The following is a 20,993-nucleotide window of genomic DNA, read 5'->3' on the forward strand; positions in this document are numbered from 1 at the left end:
TAAACAACACATTCTATGTCCTATGACTGGCTTACAGTGAGAGCAAAGCAGCAATTGTTTGGAAATAATTTCAACATACCTAAATATGACTCAAAAATCCACATTATCCATTATTTTTACTTTTTATTTTTATTAAAATGATTGAATAAGAGCAATAGGAGAACGTTTAAGAAATTCTCATTTAGCCCAGCTGTTGTTGTAAACTGTTTAACCACACACTTACCTGATCAGCAATACCATTAGTGGCAACCTGGAGCGCCACTGCGGTGTCAATGGATCCAGATCTGGCACCTGTGGTACATGTCAGGGCGGTGTCGGTGATGGTGTCAATGGCGCAAGTCACACCACCAATCTTCACTGACACAGCAGCAGCATTGGTTCTACACAACAGGTGTAAACAGAATTTGTAAATAATGCATCAACATATTTCAGACTCCTGTTTCAGGGGAAAGAAATCAAATACACTTCAATCTTGATACACAAGGACAAGTTCCTACCCAAATCCGGACCCAGTGACTGTGACGGATGTTCCTCCGGCTGTTCCGCCGTAGTTGGGGTTGACGGAGGTGATGGTGGGTGTGACGGAGCTGTCGTACGTGTAACTGGCAGCCAGGGTGTCAGTCTCTGATCCCTCAGTGGCCACCACGTCACAGCTACCAGCTACAAACCACAGAAAGTAGTCACATCCTACTGCTATGTTACAGACTAATAATCAGCCTGAATGCATTGCTGCTAGGTTATGAAATCAATCAGTTTCCCTCAATGCAATGTCTGGCTAAGTTATCAGGTTAAAGTCATTATATATAGATCTGATTCATAGATTGTTTCTGTGGATGTTGTGAATGATTTACCTGCATTGGTTGGAGTGAAGCAGACATACTGTGTCTGACTCTGCGTGGCACTGGAGTCCAGGGTGCAGGGTTCACCACAGATGGTGATGCCAGTCTTAGAAGAGAAGCCATGTCCTGTGATGGTCACAGTTTGACCACCTCCAAGACTTCCTGTAGAAAAAAAAACAAGTTTCCATTATTATACCTGGGTCAGGAACTGAAACCATATACTAACATGATAAATATATGAAGGATTTGCAAGCAAAATCTGTTTCAAATATTCTCCCATGTGGATACAAAGTGTTTTTTGCGGACACTAAAAATTACATATAAAATTTGGTTTACAATACAATAGTGATGTTTACATGGGGGTTCAAACTTGTTTAGAATGCTTTACCTGAGGATGGGCTGATACTTCCAAGGGCGAGGCTGTAGGTGAACTGATTGGTTGTGTCTGATACACCCTGTCCAGTCACATCCACCAGTACTGACCGGGCACCAGCTGAACTCGCTCCCAGAGTGCACTCAATCTGGGTGGAGGTGGAGCTAGTCACAGTACAGTCTGTGTCTCCCACGGCAACCTTGACCATTCCGGAGACAAAGCCAGTTCCGGTGATGGTGAGGGTCTGTCCAGGGTTTCCACTGGCGGGGCTAATGGAGGTAATAGTGGGCGTGGCCGAGGAATCGTAGGTGTAGGTCAGAGAGGCGTAGGTGACTCCATTAGACACCACTGCTACAGTGGCTGCTCCGGTCCCTGCTGGGGTGGCACATTCAATACTAGTGGATGTCACAGTTTTCAGGTCGCAAGCATTTCCTCCAATGGTGACTGTTGTCTTGTTGGTCACAAAACCATTGCCAGCAATTGTTACCAGGGTGCCACCATTTGTGCTTCCTGTATTTGGGGAGATTGAGGTCAAGACAGCCTCACTCTGGACTTTGATGGCGGTTGTTGCCTTGCCAACACCATCAACAACAACAGACACATCTTGGGAGCCAACAGGAACTGTTCCAACTGTACACTGAATCTGAGTGTCAGTCACTGAGGAGACGGTACATGGTGCCTCTCCAATGGTCACTGTGACCCCTGATGAAGTGGTGCCAAACAAAGTACCTACAATGGTTAACATAGTGGAGGACCCAGACACAGAGTCTGGGGTCACTGAGGTCACGGTGGGGGTAGAGGCCTGGGCATAGCGGATAGAACAGCTGAGCAGGGGGTCGGAGCACTTGGCTTCCAGGTTGTTGCCATTACTGGGAACCTTGACCACCAGAGCCTTGGAGCTGTAGGTGTTGAGGGAAGGAGCCACACAGGTGATTGTGTCGTACGTAACACTGGTGATCTCACAGGTAATGGCATCGATAGTGACCACTGTGTCAGCATTGAAGCCACCACCATTGATGGTCAGCGCGAAGCCTCCCTTCAGAGACCCCTCCTGTGGGGAGTAGGAGCTGACGTGGGGAAGTAAAACAAAGGTCGGGACCTTGGGGGTGGCCATGAGAGCAAAGCCACGATTTACAACAGACACCTGGACCTCTTTCATCGCTCCAACCTGTACATAAAGAACAAGAATTGGATTTACAAAGAAACTAGAGACTAAAAATGATTCTTTCCTTGGATATAACTATTATATATACTATTATACATGTAGTTCCCCTGTAGTTTTTCATACACAGTATAAAGTTTTCAGAATTAAGTTCATTGAATTTCAGATGAAATGTGCAGGAGCAAACCTGAGGTTTTGTAGATCCATCCACATTACAGACCAGGCTACCAGCTGAGGCTGATGAGACACTGCAGGTGAAATCCCCCATGTCGATCTTATGCTGGCACCCGGAGGCTCCAAATCCAGACCCTGCCAGGGTCACATCCTGGACCGCATGACCTTGATCGTGGGAGACACTGGACACTGATGGAGAGCGGCAAGTCTCGAAGGAGAAGTGGAATTTTCTGGCGGTTCCTCCAGTGGCTGGGGATTCGGTGCAACCAGAGATAGCAGAGGTTAATTCACAAGCAGAGGCTGCTGGGTCAGATACACCTGTTGGAGATTTAAGTGACTGTGTTAACATGATATTATATGTTGATTAATTTTCATGTGATAACCAACAGTTCCAAAAAAAACTATGTCTGGTCTATTTTTATTTACTTGTAGTTAAGTTAATAAGTCTGGTTTGATAAATACAAGGGAGACAACATCTGATGCTGATGCTTCAAAACCACATGAAAATGAATAGTTCAACACTTTATACAGTCTATTTTGTATTCTCATCCTTAAGGAGTAAGTTTGGTTACAATACTGATGGTACCTGATGCTGTGTCATATTCAGCTTCGTATCCACTGAGCTTCAGGGTGAAGTCCTCCACAGACTGGGGTCGCGGGGTCACTTTGATGGCTCCACGGAATGTGATTTCTTTCTTGGCATCCACGTAATCGCTCCAGTAGAAGACATCCCCAGTCTTTGTCACCTGGTACTTGTACAATCCAGAGGGCACTGCTGCTCCACTGGAGAATCCAGAGCTGGTGGTGGCAACGGCGGTGTCTGTCTGATACACACCAATGTTGATTCCAGATACTCCAGCTGCCACAGACCACTTCCACTCGATGAAATCCCCGACGCTAGCGTCCAAGGTCATTGGACTCCAGGCATACCCAACACCATACACTGAAACACATAGGTGAAACATTTCTAAACCAAGAAATAGATAGATTTTTGATTTTCCAATTAAGGCTAAATCATAAACTTTAAAATAATGCTGTATTTCATTTTTACATACAGTTACTGTAAATATTTTGCATTCAACAATAATGTTTTTTCCCTGTGGACTTTCACCTACCTGAGCTGGTTCCCTGGTTAGTGACCTGATGAACTTTTCCGGTCGCGGCGATCTGACATTTGAACTGAGTGTCGGTTACAGTGCCGACCACGTCACAGGTGTGACCGCCAAAGCTGGCCTTGATGTGAGAGGCAGTGTTTCCGAATCCTTGTCCGGTTACTGTGACCACAGTGCCTCCATAAAGAGACCCACTGCGGGGGAATATGTGAGTCACCTTAAGGCTGTAAGCAATGCTCTTGGTACTGGATCTGTAACGAAACCAAAACCGCAATAAATGACTGATCAAAATATTTTCCCTGTGAAATTGAGCAAAGATCAGCAGCTTTTAAGGTGGAATGCTACATTGCCACAACATGTCTGACATCCGTTCAAAAGGCCATTTTGTTCCGAATTGATAACATTTTGTCGTGATACAAAATAGCCACACACCGTTTAATCAAACAATATGAGATAGGTATGAAATCACCAAAAAGCTTAGAAAATATGTCAGTTTTGTACTTAAAAAAAAAAAGTGGTTGGGACTTACAAATCACTTTGACATATCTATCATATTCAACATATCAGTGTTCGAAATATCAAAGTTCAACTGTATTAATATGCGTATGGTTGTTGTTTATAATTGCTAATTGTATAAAAAAGTAAAAGCCAATTTAACTACTTAAATTCTGTTTTAAAGAGTTGAATATAATGATATCATACATTGATTTCATCAAAATAATAATTTTTCAAGTTCAAGCTTTATTTTAAGCAGTACTAACATAATCTACTTATTTAGCATAGACTTGTTTTATTACTTTAAAGGGGCATGGTCATGATTTTGGTCAATTTCTATTTTTCTGTTTTTATTACATGTATTTACAATGCTCTAGGAATGCATTTCTAATAATCTAATACATATAATTTATTTTCATATTTATATGGATTCTAACAAAAATTATACTATCTTCATTCATGAATATTTTGGATTTCATTTCAAAAATTTAAAACCTTATATCACTTTCATAAGAATTTTAAAAAAGAAATGTTTGAAATTTTGACAAATAAGGGGTAACATGAAACAAGACTTATATTTAAAAAACAATACCAGAAAATAGAGTATTCTAGTTTGAGAACTTAAATTGTTGAATACTGGGCCTACCATTAGTGACAAATGCACGCAACAAAAATCTCCTACACTTATTTGGTGTAGAGATCCACCTTAAAACAGACTCGGACTTCAGTAAATGTAATAAATGTTCCCTACGAGATGGCAGCATATCCATTGTTGCCGACGGTGAACTTGATGGCGTGGTTTCCAGCGGCCTGGGCGGGGAATGTGGCCTCCACTCTGGTGTCAGAGTACGAGGTGATGGTGGCGGGCTCCCCTCCAATCACTAGGGTGGTGCCTGCAGGCTGGCTGGCTCCAAATCCTGTCCCCTCCAACACCAAGGTACCACCTCCTACAAAGGACACATCAGAAAAGATGAGACATGTACATGACTTCATCATGAGGCAAAGTGAAATATGGAATCAAAGGAAGTTTCCAATCCTCTTACTGTAAAATGTTATATTTACTTCAATAAAAAAAAACAAAAAGTGAGTGACCTCAGTTTAAGCAACAAATCTTCATTAAATTTACCTGTGACACTGGAGCTGGTGGGAGAGACTGTAGCAATGTTTGCTGTCAGGGCCGTATCATAATTGAACTGCTGGGCGGCAGTCAAGGTGGTTCCTGTCTGTGTCAAGGTCACTGATGCACTGCCTGGGGTGGATGCCTACAGAGGAAAAAGTAAAACAAGTATGAATCATTTTTTTTAAACTAATATTTCATAATAGAAAAAAATCTAATGACTCCATTACTCCCATCTTAATTAATTCACTTTGGTGTCAAGAATTTCAGCTAAAATTATGACTTACAGATGGGGTCAGACACACAATCTCGGAGGTTGTGGCGGTCACCTTGGTACAGGTGTCAGAGTTGATGGTCACCACAGCTGTGGGGGAGAATCCTGACCCAGAAACCTTCAGGAGGGTACCACCTGTAACAAATATCCACTGAATTAGAAGAGTCACATGTACATCACAAGTATCTAATTTTTGGAAGAAAATATTTTGGATTGTTACAACTATCATTCATATATCTGTATCCCTGTACTGCACAGGTGGCATTCAGTACGTACCACCTGTCAACAGATACCGTATAACGGGTAATTTTTATTGCTGTGATTTTTTACGAATTTGTCTTAAAATAGGGCGATTTGAATTTTTACGCTTAATTTTTTTACGAATTGGACATGTCCGTAAAAATTAAAATCATCTGTGGTAAAAGGGGGAAAATTTCACCGTGACTTCTTTACATTTAATACACGTACAAATCAGAAAATCGTTTTTCTGTTAACGAGTCCTTAATTATTATGATTGTGTTTATTCATTTACCTTTATTTCATATGTGATATACAGTTTACTTATTCCTATTAATCTGGGTATCATCATTGATGTACACCATGTGCTCGCGGATCGTCTCAGTTCGATTTACCGGGATAAAAAGGAAGACAACTCCATTTCAACATTTTTCTCTCTCTCTTTTTCTTTCTCTCCCAACCAATAGAGACAACTCCATCTCAAAAATCAAAGTTTTTATTGGGTGTTCTTGGTGAAGAATTAATTGTGGAAACCGATTTATTTAAAGCAGTTATAACTTCCTAACTTTCACTAAGCGATCCATTTGGATTTGGCATTGTAGACACTGGTTTAAAATAGCTTCGTATCCCTGCCATTATGATAGTTATTGACTGAGTGATTGAAATCTAGCTACTAACGTGGCACTATAAGTAGTTTTAAAAAATATTCAAGACTGAATAGAAAGATCTGAACTGTTATCACCACGTGACCAAAAACACTCAAATATACCTACATGTACAGCCGTCAGGGACTGAGCTGAAGCTCATGAACATTACTCTCAAACCCGTACGATGTACAAAATTTACGTGCCGTGTTTTTTTACTTCTGTGAAAATTTACGAGTTTAATTTTTACGGATTTATAAAACTCGTAAAAATAAGTAAAAATTAGCAGCACGTAAAAAATACCCGTTATACGGTACCTTTTATTTATTCTAATAAGTAGCAATAGTAAGTAATGAAATTCTTTGTAAGATTGTAACAGATATCTATTTTAGTGTAGTAACCCCTGTATTGTAAAACTTTAGAGCCAATTTGATCAACAGACCTGCCAAGCTCCCACTGGTGGGGGCGATGCTGGTGATCTGTGTGTTGTATGTGAAGGTGTGGCTACCACTGGCCAGACCCACTCCTGCTACATTGACCTCCACATCATGGGTCCCAGTCCCCGCCCCCAGGGTACATACCAGCTGGGTGGAGCTGGCAGTTGTCACGGGGCAGTCCACTCCTCCAATAGTCACTGTGTTATCAGCCGGTGTGGCCCCAAATGAGGTTCCAGTGATGGTCAGGGGGGCGCCTGAGAAGCCTACAAAATCAAATAAAAACATGCCATTGACTCATTGAAACTTTTAGGTGCAGATGATTTTCAGAGATCTATATCATTTTATCTAGTAACACTACAATATTTCAATAATTTTCAGTGAAGAAAACTAAAATTGCAGAGAGAATAAGGTTGTATACAGTATTTTTTTATAAGAATCATGCAGAAATAAGGGCTTATATAATTGCTCTTACATGTTTTAAAACTGCATGACTTACCAGATGATGGAGAAATGGCTGTGACAGATGGGGTACTGGTAGATTTCCACTCAAATCCACAGGAGCCCTCACAACGAGTGGGAATATCATTGACGTAGGCAATGACCTAAAAAGAGAAATAAAGCATGACTATTCATAACACAAACTCTGAGATTCTTATACATTACATTAAGAGATATCCTTATACATAAATTTAAGACCCAGACTCAGAGACATGAAATACCTGGGGGGTGGTCTCGTAAGTCCTGAGCATGTCACCGGGAATGGGGTCGTACCACAGTCCACCATTTACATCTGTCTTGATGGAAGCTGTCGGTGACATTCCACTTAGTTTGGAACCGTCCACCTAAAAAGAAAGAACACTTCAGATGAATCTGATCCTTCATTAGTCTTTTGAGTATAGCTTGCTGTGTTAAAACTGTACTCACTGTGGCCTCGGGAAGGTCCCAAGTCCTACTGGGCCAGATAATTTGAGAACCCCCAGAGCTTGCTGTGTTAGTGCTGTACTTACCGTTGCCTCGGAAAGGTCCCCAGTCCTACTGAGCCAGGTAATCTGCCAGGTAAACTTGGCGCAGTCTCCCTCCTTCTTCACATACAAGTTGCCAATGTTAGGAATAGTCATCAGTAAGTCTTTTACTTCCCTCTCCTCAGCCGTTGTAGGAATATCTGGCCAAAAAAAAAAAAATTAAAATCATAGTTCTCAGAAAAAAACCCACTGCATATCTGCAGATCAATTAAACTCAGGGTGATCTTCAAATCGTTGTGGTTGGATGAGTGGACAAGTCCTTACCCACTGATTTCCCCTCAAAGGAGACTCCCACAGAGCCTGTGACAGGGGGAGAGGCTGCAGAAGTTCGGCTGGTTGTCATGGTAACAGTGCCTCCTGCTTTAGTTGTAGCTGAAAATGAGGCTGATGTGGATTTCACCAAATCTGACTGGGATGCCTGGAAAATATTAATATCAGCTTTTTAAAGAACTCTAAAAGGTACAGACAACTCACAATCAATATTCTTTTCACTTTTTTTGATCAGTTACACTGGTTGCTGTTCTAACCTTTGCATTGGCCAATCCAAGGAGGGGGATCTCGTAGCTGCAGTTGTTGGGGGACATGGTTATGGTGTATACACCAGCATTGTCTTCGACCTTCAGGGTCTTCATGGGGAACCCCCCGGGGGTGGAGCCAACCAGCCTCTGTCCCAGGATTCCCTCTGTAGGTAACAAGATGCACATCTATGCACATTGTATGTTCCATTTTGTTTTGATTTCTGATATTATTAGTATTCATCTACATCTTACAGTGATTAGATTGAAATAACAAAATAATTTGAAGTATAAACATGATTGGTTTATCTAGAATGTGGGTACCTTTGGTGTCAGTGGCGAGACTGCTTCGAACCACAATGACAGCGTCCACCAGTAATGGGTCCACAGCGGAGTTATTGCGGTAAACAACCAGTTTACGAGCCTCAAATGAACTGCCATCTGGCTTCAGTTTGCTTAGTTCATCCACAACATTCACACAGACATAGTTCCACCTGTATCATCAAACAAAGGTAATTATAAATAACCACTGAGCAAGTCTGATACAAAATCTTACATTCTTTGACAATTGTCGCTTGTTGTTGAGAACGGCCAGAATATGTGGTTTATACACTCACGTAGTTGATGCCTCAGCATTAGCAATAGTCAGGTAGTTGGTAGCGGAACTGGTGGTCAGGGTCGTCTTGTCGTAAAATTTGTAAGTGACCCCAAGAACTGGATTGATTGGTCCCAAGTAAGCGAAGCACACCTTAAAATGAAAAATTAAACTGGTGAAAATGCAAGTCCTAACAGTTATAGTTTAACTAAACATCTTGAAACAAAGCAACAGAAAAAAACAACAGAAAAAAAGATCCTCAAAAATGCCAAAGGTATGGTTGACTTTTACTTACTACACCGTATTGACTGAGACTAATTCCAAGTTTAGTTTCCGGGGCTTCATACACATATTTCGGGTTTTTGATGGAGTGTCGCCCACAGAATGGGGTCACATAACTGATGATTTCTCCCATGGCTTTCACTGCGGCCTGGTTCTCAAAATCCTGGAAATATTTGTTGTCTCCACCCACAAATGTTGAGGGACACCTCACTGAAAACAGACCCTCCACAGCTGTCTTGACCTGATCAGAAAATCAATACAAGTATAGTACAGGCATCACATACTCCAATAGGATTCAAAGTACTGATCAATGGCTCAACAGAAATGACAATTAAGAATATATTAATTTAAACTTCAAAATTTTAAAAACACTAAAATGCAATCGAAGTTCATTTTTTAGATAGAGATGAAAATTAAAAACATTGATAAGCAAAGACGTTACGAGACACTGAATTTTCTTATTTAAATATTACATCAGCAGCACTTCCTCCGTAAGTAAAAGCTGGGGAGATGTTGCCGTTCATGCTGAAGCGGACGTTCTTGCCTCCGGCGACACCATTCTGGTTGTCTGAGGCAGTCACAGTTAAGGAACTTCCTGTTACGTCGATCTTGGTCTCCAGCAGTGGGATGTCTCCTACAGAACATATACAAATCAAATACGTAATGAAGTTGTGGGTACTTAAATTTGTTTTGTTTGGTGATTAGTATTTTTTTCAAGTTTTGGTTCATAGCACTGGATCTATAAACATGTGCAACGATATCAATTGAAGTCTTTGAATCCCAGGTTGTAAAATGGAAATTCTTTCGTCAGAGCTAACATTCATTAATTTTTTACCAACAGAGCAAATGTTTATCATTATTTTGACAGAGTAAATGTTCACATCAAACTGACCGAGGGCGGAGTTGAAGGTGATGACGAATGTGTTACTGGTGGCACCTGCCGTGGTGCTGATAGAGACGGTGTCCGGGGCGATCACAGGAAGAAGGTTCAAGGCCGCTTCAATGGCGGTGGCATCACTGGAGGCCTTCAGGGGACCTGTCAAAAGTAATAAAAATATATCTTAACATGCTGAAAAATCTAAAAACATTACCTGATGCTCAATACATTTTCTTTTGTACAATTTTATTACATTCTTATTTATCTTGCATCATCCTTGCCTGTGAATGTTCATTTATTTGTAATGAAGTAATATACTGGACAGAGACACAATAGCTACATGTACCTGTGAAAACGCCGTACAACCCGAGTCTGAATGTGATCTGTTCATTTCCTCCAATGTTTGACACAACCACCGTCTGTTTCTCGGGTGTGTAGGTTTCATCCAGGCTGTTGAAACCTGATAAGCTCACAGTCTGTAATAAACCAAATCCATCGAGTAAATCCAAGATCAAAGTAAAGTCATCAATAGAAACAAAGAAATTATCCCTAAAACTTCTAACTCTACACGTGAAGACGTAATATTTACCTGTACTTCATCCACAACAGTGGACGATACAGACACAGTTTGCTTCTCCTGATTGGCTGATCCACATTCGGCGTTAGTGACGGGGGAGGTGAACATTTTCACTCCTACCTGGGCGAAGGCTCCCATAAGGTGCTCACCATGCAGAATCATCAGGTAATACCTAAAACACAGCAAGGTAAAAGTCAGGTGATACTTAGATCAGCAAAGCAAGGTGGAAACACAAGGCACATAGGACAAGGAGTTTTACTGAAAGTCTGGTGTAAATAAATTGAGCAACTGTCTGGGGAAAGATCTTTCCTGTATATATACTTACTTTTTGCCCGCTGTAAGAGTCATCAGGGCTGATCCTTGCTCACTTCGAGTGTAGCTGGTGGAGTACTTTGAGCAGTTTGCAATCTTTTGCTGAAATCACAGAGATTTTAGGCATTTCAAATCTAAATACTGAGCATTACTTCAAAATAAATCCAATTACAAAAAGCACCATTTATTTTAAACTGCAACATATTGCATTCTTAGTCCAATAAGATCCAGAATGGTATTACTCGAAATCCTGAATGCATAGATAACCATCAAACATTCATTTCTAATTTACTGGTATTTGGTGAAAATAAAACACTTACTTTATCTGCTGGGTTGCCAGTTTCACTGAAATAAAGAACTGCATAGTCATCACATTTAATGAAGAATCTGTAGGAGGAATTATGGGAAGGAATGAAGATTCCGCTGAGGCGGGACACGAAGCTTTTGTTGGAGCTATCAGAGAAGTAGGTCTCGTCAATGATAGTGGAGTTGTAATCGGCAGCCGAGCTGTCCAGGGTAAGAATCTCGTCGATGGTGCCGTAGTTCTTGGCGGTGCTGGTCCATGCTTCATACAACAGACCTCTGTTACCTGTAAAATACCTATATCTTGTCAAAAAAATGATGTACTCATCCAGTACAATGGTATTTTAATGTAGAATATTCAAGAGTTTGATTTCATGGTCTTAAAGAAGTGCTATACATTGTACTTACAGAGCTGCTTTAGAAAACATCATGAAGACAAAATTATGAGCAAATATATATTGAAGTGGATTCAGGGTCTATTCCAATGCGCAGCTAGGACTCCTTATTAGACAACAAAAATTATATATCAAAAGATTGCGATAGAAGCCCTGACCTGTGTAGAAAGGCTGGGAGGCAGGTTGTGGGGGCGTGTCACAGGTCATTTCTGTGTCGGACACCAGCTTCAGGTTGGTACAGGGTTTGCCTCCGACCTCCACTCGCAATGGCTTCTCCGTGTTGTTGAAAAACTGTCCAGTCAGCTTAATCTTAGTGCCTCCACTGGTACTACCGAAGGAGGGTGTCACAGAGGAAATCACTACAATGGAACAACTTGTATACTAGTAGTAGCACAGTGACAGATCAAATCTACAACAATGGCTTCTATATTACAAACCAAAAGATTACTATCATCAGTCAGCAAGTGAAACTCACAGTTGCTGTGCATCTGCTAGATATATTTTAATCTGAAGTAGATGGTTGTTGTAAACGCACTTTTTCTAATTGATTTAGGCTTGACCAAGTGGAGTCAACCTGACATACAAAGTGTTTGTGGTCCTTCTACATACCTGCATATGTCTGAAACATCTGAATGGCATTGCTCCCACTGTATTTCAGAACATCATTCACCGGCAATGATCTACAAAATACTTATATATCAGTTTCGTTCTTCAAGTTTTTAATAATACAGACGATTATGCCAAAATGCCCCCCAAAAAAGTAAATTTCTACATGTTCTAGAGGAGTGTGATACATACCTTCCATACTGCCCTTCCACAATAAAACTAATATTGGCACTAGCTGAAACAGAATGAACGCTTGTTTAATAAATTATCAGTCTGGCAAAATTTCATATCTTTATTGAGTTTATATACACACTTCCTTTATACCAGTACATGTGTAGACTAATACAAAGACATCTGACATAGTTGTCTACTTCCTGACATAGTAATCAACTTACTGACCATGTGGTGAACATACTTACACAGTGAACAACTATTGACATAGAGTCGAATAACTGACATAGGGGTTTACTTATTGAAATACTAGTAGACACTGATTTATTGACATAGCTGATGACTTAATGATATAGTGGATGACTTACATAGTATTAGACTTACTGACATAGATGTTGACTTATTGACATAGAAGTCAACTTACTGACATAGTAGTAAACTTACTGGCATGTTGAATTACTGACATTGTTGTTGAATTATTGACATAGTGTTCAACTTACTGACATAGTAGTAGACTTACTGACATAGATGATCAATTACTGACATAGTTGTTGACTAATTGACATGGTGGTCAACTAACTGACATGTTAAGTTGTTGACTATTAGACATAGTAGTCAACTTACTGACATAGGTTCCAGTGGTCTTGCATGTGAAGTATCCTTTGACACTTGTCTCACTATTCAGACCAATTCCATAGCTGAAACAAGAACAAATCTCAGGAATCACCAATTCTCAAAATTAGATTTTGTATGTTGCCAGTAAAATAGAATTCAAGCTATCCAAACGCAAATTGCAAATTGTAATATAATACATATAGAGATATAGTTAAAGCTCCCAAACGTCACTGAGATTTGTATAAGACTTGTCAAACTCTGTATTAGTACAGGTACTTACAATTCATCACTTCCTGGTGCTTTCATTTCACACTGGTATCCCTGTGGGGCATACACCCTAAAAATACACAACCCAAACAATCAAGTGACAGCCGACACAAACACACACAGTCACACTTCATATATTTATCTGTTCATTTAGATACAGTAAAACAAGCTTATAACGAAGAGCCAGGGACGGGCGATTTAACTTTGTTATAAGCATAATTCATTTTATCCGTCAAGTTTACAACAAGTTATCAAGTCTCAGGAAATGAAAATCACTTCGCTGTTAGCATCAATTCATTATAAGTGTGTTCGCTATAACCGTGTTTTACTGTACTTTGATTTGCCATCATTGAAATTGTGAAGCTGAAAATAACTAATGATAGTTTCAAGTCAACAGATTAATGAAATATAGTTCTTTTTTTTTCGATGAATTGGATGACGTTCTTACCTGAGTAATTTCTCCTCTTTCCCATTGTCACTCTCGGCGATGTTGCTGCCATATCTGGTGGTAATTATTCTACCATTCACCGTCAGAAGTGTGCCTGGAGGAAAATGATGAATGTATTTAATGTACTGCAGATACATGCACCTTACAGAAGAAATTAATAAACAACATTTTTAACATAACACTTCCAATAACCATTAAACCGTTTAGAATATAAAAATACCTGGTGTCCCAGATCTCGGGTAGACGGATTCCACGGTGGGCGTTGCCCATGCGATAGTCTGTGGACAAAGAAAAACAATACAATACAATAATCAAAGTAATTGTCAATCCTATAAGGATAACGTTAATTAACCAGAAAGACCAATACCCTGTTCGAAAAAGCCCGCATAATATATGTGGTATCTCGAACCCGACTAAATTTATCTCACCTCGAAGACGCATTTCGAGGAATCTGCAGCACAGACGCTGGTCACTATTTTCCCGTCAACCTTGACCTGGAATCCATATTTCCCTGCAGGTAAGGGTCTAGAAAATATTGCAAAGTATATTTAAAATAGTAAATAAAATTAATGCCATTTTGAAATGGCAACATCGGACTTTTTTAACATCACAAGTGTGAATTTGGTCCATTTTTTAATAAAAAAAAATAATTATTAAAAAGCCCTTCTGTCCATGATACGTACGGAGTGTAGAACTGAATCTGGTCTTCTGTGCAGCCATCTTTGTGAATCTCCGTCTTATATGACTGTGTTCCAGATATAATGGTTACCTCGTTTCCCAAGTTCTCATTTCCACTGCCCCAGTTAAACTGGTTTGCAGCAAATCCTGCCAAAAAAGGATTGAACTTCGTTTGTAATTACATTTTTTTTCTTTTTATTACAATTTTTTTATCATAGATTTTCAAAATTGGAAACACATTTTACCTTTAACTGAACAAGTTTATTTTTAGCTAAAAACAAAATGTTTATTACCGCTTCCATATATAGTTACTCTGGTTCCTCCATTTGTACTCCCGAAAAAGGGATCGATACGCGTCACCTCAGCTACAAAGAAAAACATGCAATAAATATCACAAGCTGAAAGATATAGTTGTGATTGTTTTGATGGGGTTTTTTTTTGGGGGGGGGTTGTTTTGGGTTTGCTTTTTTTCGGGGTTTTTTTTTTTTGTATCATATATTTTGTACCTTAATTTGTTTTTTAAATATATTTGAGCACGATTGTCCTTTTTTATATGATTTAATGAAAATGAATGAAACATTGAATTTTAACCCGCAAAAATCAATTAAAATCACGTAGACATACACGTGAAAAACGCGCCTATTATATTTCTTTTTCTGCACCATATCCTTTCAAGGCTATTGTATTTTAAAATTGAAGAAATGTCGAGCTTCACGTAGTGTGGTGCATGCGCGCCTGTCCTGCTTCGAGCCCTCCAGACATTTCTATGCCGTGAGCAATGAACTCGATTTCTTCTCCATTTGATATAAATGTTACGTTTTAAAGGCTCTTTTATGTAAGTCTACAAAGTGTAATTTGAGGATCATGTAAAGCTTTTAGAATAAACTTGACCCCTTTCCGACCCTATGTTAAGTTAATGAAAAGTCGACCGGAGAACGAGACATGTACACCGTTTCATTTTAATCAAACACTTTAATCGAAATCGTAATATTTGATTGTACGATTGAAACGAGGCACTTCGCCGACAGTACGTAACAATCTGGTCTCTAATATTCCGCCATTTAATTGATTATATTGTGCATAAAAAGAAAGGGAGCTCTCCACAAAATACTTTCAACAAGGCGATAACAGACATTTCGAGTAGATTCTTTATCTGCATAAAGCACCGATTTGTCCCCGATTAGATTTTGAGTGATGATTATAAGCTGTTGGAAATACGGCCTCGATTTTTTTTTTTAATTTTCTTACAATGTAATAGAAATTTATTGCGTTGTTAGATTGAAAATGAAGGAAGTATGTTAATAATTTGTACCGCATCTGTTTTGTTGATATTTTAAAAGGAAAGGTTGAAATACAGAACACATAGAATTCAGCCACAATAAAGGGGTAAAGTTAATTTAATTCAATAACTTTTATAAATCTACAATTCGGTGGCGACGTGCCTCTGTTTACATTTTAATTAACACAATGCTTTAATTTGGATCTGATATATTTATATTCCATTTTAAAGTTTGTTGGTAAAACTTTTAACCCAAACAGTCAATAGGTTCACTCGGTGTCGGTAAACATCCTTTAATTTCTTCATTCGAGAACTATTGCATTAGGGTACACAATAACGGTTCTACGTAAATTGTGACAATTGCAGGATCTATTTGCCTTACTTTTCGCTGACATTTGACACTGATACAAATTAACTTAGAACAAACGAACCCACGTGCTGACTGCATGGGCGCGTCTTCGGAATGATTACATTTATATTTTGTTATCAAATTTGATAGAAGTTATACAAAAAGACGAACTTTATCAAAGTAAAGGTTAGGTTCACGTGCACATTTAACCTTTTGTATATTTGTTATGCAATAAGATAATTTCTTTGGACGTCCCCGTGTATCATTTTATAAATTAAGTTTATCTTATTGACACTGTCATGACAACAAGACCCAAATATTCTCGTTGAAAATGGCGGGGAGCTGTCATTAGGCCGTTAAAAAAATGGACCACATCAAATTCATTCCTAAATAGTAGGACTTATCTATTAAAGTAAGCAGTTGTTTAGGGTTTACGAGAAGTGATTCCATATCTTATATCTCTCGGTAAATAGAAATATTCTAGCATTGACAGCTTTCTTTTGAACATCTGATAATTTTTATTGAAAATCACGAGAAGAGACAACGTTTCTACAAGAGAAGCATTTAATATCAATAAATTAGTGTGTTGGTAGATTCCGGATCCCCTCTTGTTCCGTTCATTATCGATTCCCTCCCGTGTGTTAGGATATGGAACACGGGGTTATACAGCGCAGCGAACAAAGGAATTCTTATTATTCAACATGCACGATAATCTTTCTTTCAGCTCAATATTGAAAGGAGCTAACAAGGCCCCGGCTCTTTAGATTTGTCAAATCAATATCACTCGGCTCTTGAAATTTCTGATTGACACTTACAAATCTTTGATATGATATGTGACCTATGATCAGAATTGACTTGCATGCGCAAAATCATCATCATTTTTTTTTTACTTTTTCATACCCTATTAAATTATTATGCGTCAGACTGAACATAATGTTTATTCATAAAAAATGTAAACACCGTACTAGAAATGACATTTTGATGATCCAAATAAAAGATGGCAAATCAAAGTTGGTATCCCTTTCCTTTAGCTAAGTGCATGTACGTTGACAGCATCGATCATTATCTTCACCCGATTCTCTCCTCTTTTTCAAAGTCTCCTCGGGGCCTTTCAGGACTTTGATTGATGGGTCGCAACCCTTCACGATTACCTTATCAAGCCTCTTAATTTCATTGAATCAGCGCAGCGGAGCTTGTACAATGGTTAGCGTTTTTTGGGACACTTTGTAATTTGATATCGTTAGAAATAAATCAGAGCTCTTTGCTCCAATTAGCATTTTTTGTATCATTAAGAAGAAGGAATTAGACAGTTGACGAACCAATTGGTGACCTGTCAGTATAATATATATGTATCATAAGGAATTCATTATGTTAAGAGCATATCCACGTTTGCCTGAAATTAATACAAATGCTGTCAAAATAGAACTCATAGCAGTTAACGCACACGCATACATGCACTAAACTTCAGAAACTATGTGCAATTGATGCTAAGTCTTTAATTAAAACAACATTGTATTGACTTCTAAAGGGATTTGGAAACAAGTTTTAAACCTTTGCGTTTCAGTTTTCTTAGAAATTCATTATCAATCGAAGTAGTATATTCCAAATTTAATGAAATATAGAATTATTTTATGCATTTGAAGATAATTAATTATATCCAGGTGAATACGCGCTTCTTCAAACATTGTCTCCAGCCACGGATACTTGGTTCGCTCTCGTGCTGACCGTGCGTTGTAACGGTGCGTAACATATTCGTTTACATGTATTTTCTATTTTGCTTTGTCTCTCTAAATATAAACATACATGATACCCATTTTACCCTTATGTTGATTCAATTCCACAGCATTTTTACACATTCAAAATCAGCAGAGACGCGACAGAATAATCAACGAGTAAAAGGACACACAGATAATGAAACGTCTTTTTGATAAATGACCCGCGGGAAACATTTTAGTAGTTAAAAATGAAATAATACCAGTCTAACTAAATATACAGTAGAAAATATCAATGAAAAGGCGATTGATCAAGAAATGACTTAGTTTCGGCAGTTTTGTTGAATCGAACAAAGAAGCGACCTGTTTGCGATCGGACAATGTATTTCATAAGGCCAAGTATGATAAGGGGCATAAAGTAATTGAATATATGAACACATTTGAAGTATGAGATTCACAAGTAGCTAAGAAATAAAAGATTAGTTTGTTATTCCTCAAATGTATGACAAATCAATATTTGTCCCGTGCTGAGCATTATCATAAGACTGGTAATTATCGGCAAAAACATTAAAAACAGGGTTTTTTTAAATAAAATAAACATGTATTCTATTCTCATGGACCCCTGCAGTTATTCTGTGAACACAAAGAAGTAATAGAAAATGTGCAAATAAATCAAACGCTAAAAACGTTTAAAGGTTTAACTCAGCTGTTTTATTCTTAACATTGAAGTTTAACTTTTAAGGTACATATATTATTCTCAAGGTCAGGTTATAAATGTTTAATGCATATGGATAACCAGGTACAGATGGGTATTGTTGTCTCCCTGATAAATTATGGTAAAGATCCGCTAATATTTGGAAAGTAACTACATCGCATGTTTTATATTTAAAAAAACATATGACTGACCGACCGCGCTCTCTCTCTCTCTCTCTCTCTCTCTCTCTCTCTCTCTCTCTCTCTCTCTCTCTCTCTCTCTCTCAGATTTACGATCCGTTTGGAATAGCTATGATATAATTCATTTAATGTTTTAAAAGTGAATGTAATGATTAAATAATTTCAAAATAGAATAAGCGGAAATCATTTTTTAAAGAATTGACAGTGACGTTATCCTATGACAAAGATTAAATGTAATTGAGTAGATTTCAAATTCTTTTATATGATTTTGCATATTCGAAAATAAAGAAAATACAAATAATTTAAAGGCTATTAAGAGATTATACAATGTAGATATCGTTTTGTATGCAAGTTTATTAGATGTTGTGATTATTGTTAATTTTCATATTTTTAAAAGATTTTTTTTTCTTCATTTTTTACTGTGGTACTACTAAGATCTTATAATTAGATATACATCAAATCAAATGTTTTCTATAATTCCAAATTAAAAAACTTTTTTCGCAATAAACACTTAAAGATTTTTATCCAAATTACACGAAATCACTTTTACTGTCCGACGCAGAAAATTGGTATTGGGAAATTTACATTTAAATATAAACAAGATGTTCAGCACATTAATTTTTTATTTAACTTTTTAGTCGCTATCAAATGAGAAAGATAGCTAAAACGCTCGTCATTAACTTGCAATAAAATCTTTCAAACAATGAAACTGATGCGAGCATTATCGCAGTTAATGACCCGAAAGCGAAATTTCTCATAAAAATTAAAACTTTACCATGACTAAACATTTTTGCGTATTTTCAAATATCGATAATTCATCTTACAACTTATGTCCTTTTGCTAAATCTTGTCAGAAAAAAAACAATCAAAAAACCACGAAAAAGGTTAATGAAAATTCAAAATTAGCGATAATATGACTCACAGCTTAGTACTGTCCCCGAGAGCAAGACGACAAGGGCCCCGAGGGTAGGGCCTGACCGGTGGCGCATTCTGTTCACTGTCAGATACCAGAGTGACCACCGAATAAACGGAGTGAATTAATTATAAGATACCCCGAAGGAAATAAAAAAAGACCCGTTCCTCACGCCTTGATCCGATTGGCTAAAAGTGATTGGCTTATCCAAACATGTGGCAGTTCGCATTTATTGAAAGTTTTTAATTTGATAATTTGCCGTAAAATATCGTTAAAAGTACTTGCGATTTAAATTTTAACCTGCATAAAGATTTTGTCTCGATTTTAAAACAAAACGTGATTTGTTGTGTACCTTTTGGTCAATCGCAAATATTTTTGCATTTCCGAGGACTTTTGATTTTGGTTTTAACCGTTTTTATCGTCAGGTTAACTCTCTCTCTCTCTCTCTCTCTCTCTCTCTCTCTCTCTCTCTCTCTCTCTCTCTCTCATGGATCCTAAAGAGGAATTGTTACCTAAGTGTTGATTGGGTAAATATACGTCACCGTTTTCCTAAAGCCCTCTTTTACTTTTCTAGGTCACAGCAAACAATACGTAAAAAAGCCAAAAATTAATATAATCTTTAGTAAAACAACTCCTTCAACTTGGCGAATGTAAAGATTTACATAAGGAAACATTTTAATGAAAGTCTGTCAAACGATTTTTATTTTATTAAAACCATTTTTGCCCAGGTATCGCTTAAGTTGCTATAGCCTTTCTAACTTAGACCATTCTTGCTTTAACTGATCGGCGATGTTTCAAACCGTAGTTTGCTTATCATGTAGAGTGTTCTTGATAACTGTATATGTGATAAGTAATTATTGTCGCAAAAGAAATATGGATTGAGAAGATCCCAAGTTCTTTTTAAACTTGATTACTGGTATTCTGGTCTTGAATGAGTTACAATGGACAGACTGGTACTGATCCATGTCCCTTACCACGGGGGTTTTTAACTGACTAAATTTGTCCATGGTTGTTAACAAATTTACAGTACATTTAATTGTTTTAAGTTCAATGCATATAGACTATCGCAATATGTAAAAAGATAAAGAAAAGAAAAGAAAACATCTCCGAATTATATAGATATGCAAGCGTCGTCCGTAGAAGTTAAAAAATTGATAGTAAGAACACTATTTCTTTTACTAGACTCTCGATCTCTGTGCTTCTCAACGAAAGCCGGTGAAGGATAAATTACGCAATTTGTAATCCGGAGATAATAGTTTCTGCAAAATCATTTAATATATTTCTGTTTTTTAAACCCTTTGGTTAAAACAATGTCATGG

General features: G+C 38.1%; 1 protein-coding gene across 4 annotated transcripts in view; it reads right to left on the reverse strand.

The window, feature by feature from the left end:
- The window catches only part of LOC105327340 (fibrocystin-L), a 43,819-nt gene that overhangs the window by 19,711 nt on the left and 3,115 nt on the right, over positions 1-20,993 (reverse strand). For 3 of the 4 annotated variants that reach the window (XM_066077487.1, XM_066077488.1, XM_011427760.4), the window contains exons 2-36: positions 14,821-14,892; positions 14,533-14,674; positions 14,278-14,374; positions 14,070-14,127; positions 13,850-13,943; positions 13,415-13,471; positions 13,144-13,217; positions 12,541-12,583; positions 12,352-12,422; positions 11,901-12,101; positions 11,365-11,633; positions 11,058-11,146; positions 10,745-10,904; positions 10,502-10,631; positions 10,171-10,314; positions 9,752-9,912; positions 9,292-9,519; positions 9,019-9,149; positions 8,726-8,895; positions 8,414-8,568; positions 8,151-8,304; positions 7,872-8,026; positions 7,584-7,706; positions 7,361-7,466; positions 6,870-7,127; positions 5,560-5,681; positions 5,282-5,417; positions 4,907-5,102; positions 3,664-3,911; positions 3,135-3,491; positions 2,562-2,866; positions 1,228-2,380; positions 852-1,001; positions 498-660; positions 224-380 (exon numbers count right to left, since the gene is read on the reverse strand). In XM_066077487.1, the coding sequence (XP_065933559.1) occupies positions 224-380; positions 498-660; positions 852-1,001; positions 1,228-2,380; positions 2,562-2,866; positions 3,135-3,491; positions 3,664-3,911; positions 4,907-5,102; positions 5,282-5,417; positions 5,560-5,681; positions 6,870-7,127; positions 7,361-7,466; positions 7,584-7,706; positions 7,872-8,026; positions 8,151-8,304; positions 8,414-8,568; positions 8,726-8,895; positions 9,019-9,149; positions 9,292-9,519; positions 9,752-9,912; positions 10,171-10,314; positions 10,502-10,631; positions 10,745-10,904; positions 11,058-11,146; positions 11,365-11,633; positions 11,901-12,101; positions 12,352-12,422; positions 12,541-12,583; positions 13,144-13,217; positions 13,415-13,471; positions 13,850-13,943; positions 14,070-14,127; positions 14,278-14,374; positions 14,533-14,674; positions 14,821-14,892 (6,329 nt within the window). Of the gene's footprint in view, positions 1-223; positions 381-497; positions 661-851; positions 1,002-1,227; positions 2,381-2,561; positions 2,867-3,134; positions 3,492-3,663; positions 3,912-4,906; positions 5,103-5,281; positions 5,418-5,559; positions 5,682-6,869; positions 7,128-7,360; positions 7,467-7,583; positions 7,707-7,871; positions 8,027-8,150; positions 8,305-8,413; positions 8,569-8,725; positions 8,896-9,018; positions 9,150-9,291; positions 9,520-9,751; positions 9,913-10,170; positions 10,315-10,501; positions 10,632-10,744; positions 10,905-11,057; positions 11,147-11,364; positions 11,634-11,900; positions 12,102-12,351; positions 12,423-12,540; positions 12,584-13,143; positions 13,218-13,414; positions 13,472-13,849; positions 13,944-14,069; positions 14,128-14,277; positions 14,375-14,532; positions 14,675-14,820; positions 14,893-19,683; positions 19,814-20,993 lie in introns of those variants that run through there. The other variant, XM_011427761.4, reaches the window with a different exon arrangement.

The sequence above is a fragment of the Magallana gigas genome, chromosome 2 (genome assembly GCF_963853765.1).
Source record: "Magallana gigas chromosome 2, xbMagGiga1.1, whole genome shotgun sequence".
Lineage (NCBI taxonomy): Eukaryota > Metazoa > Mollusca > Bivalvia > Ostreida > Ostreidae > Magallana > Magallana gigas.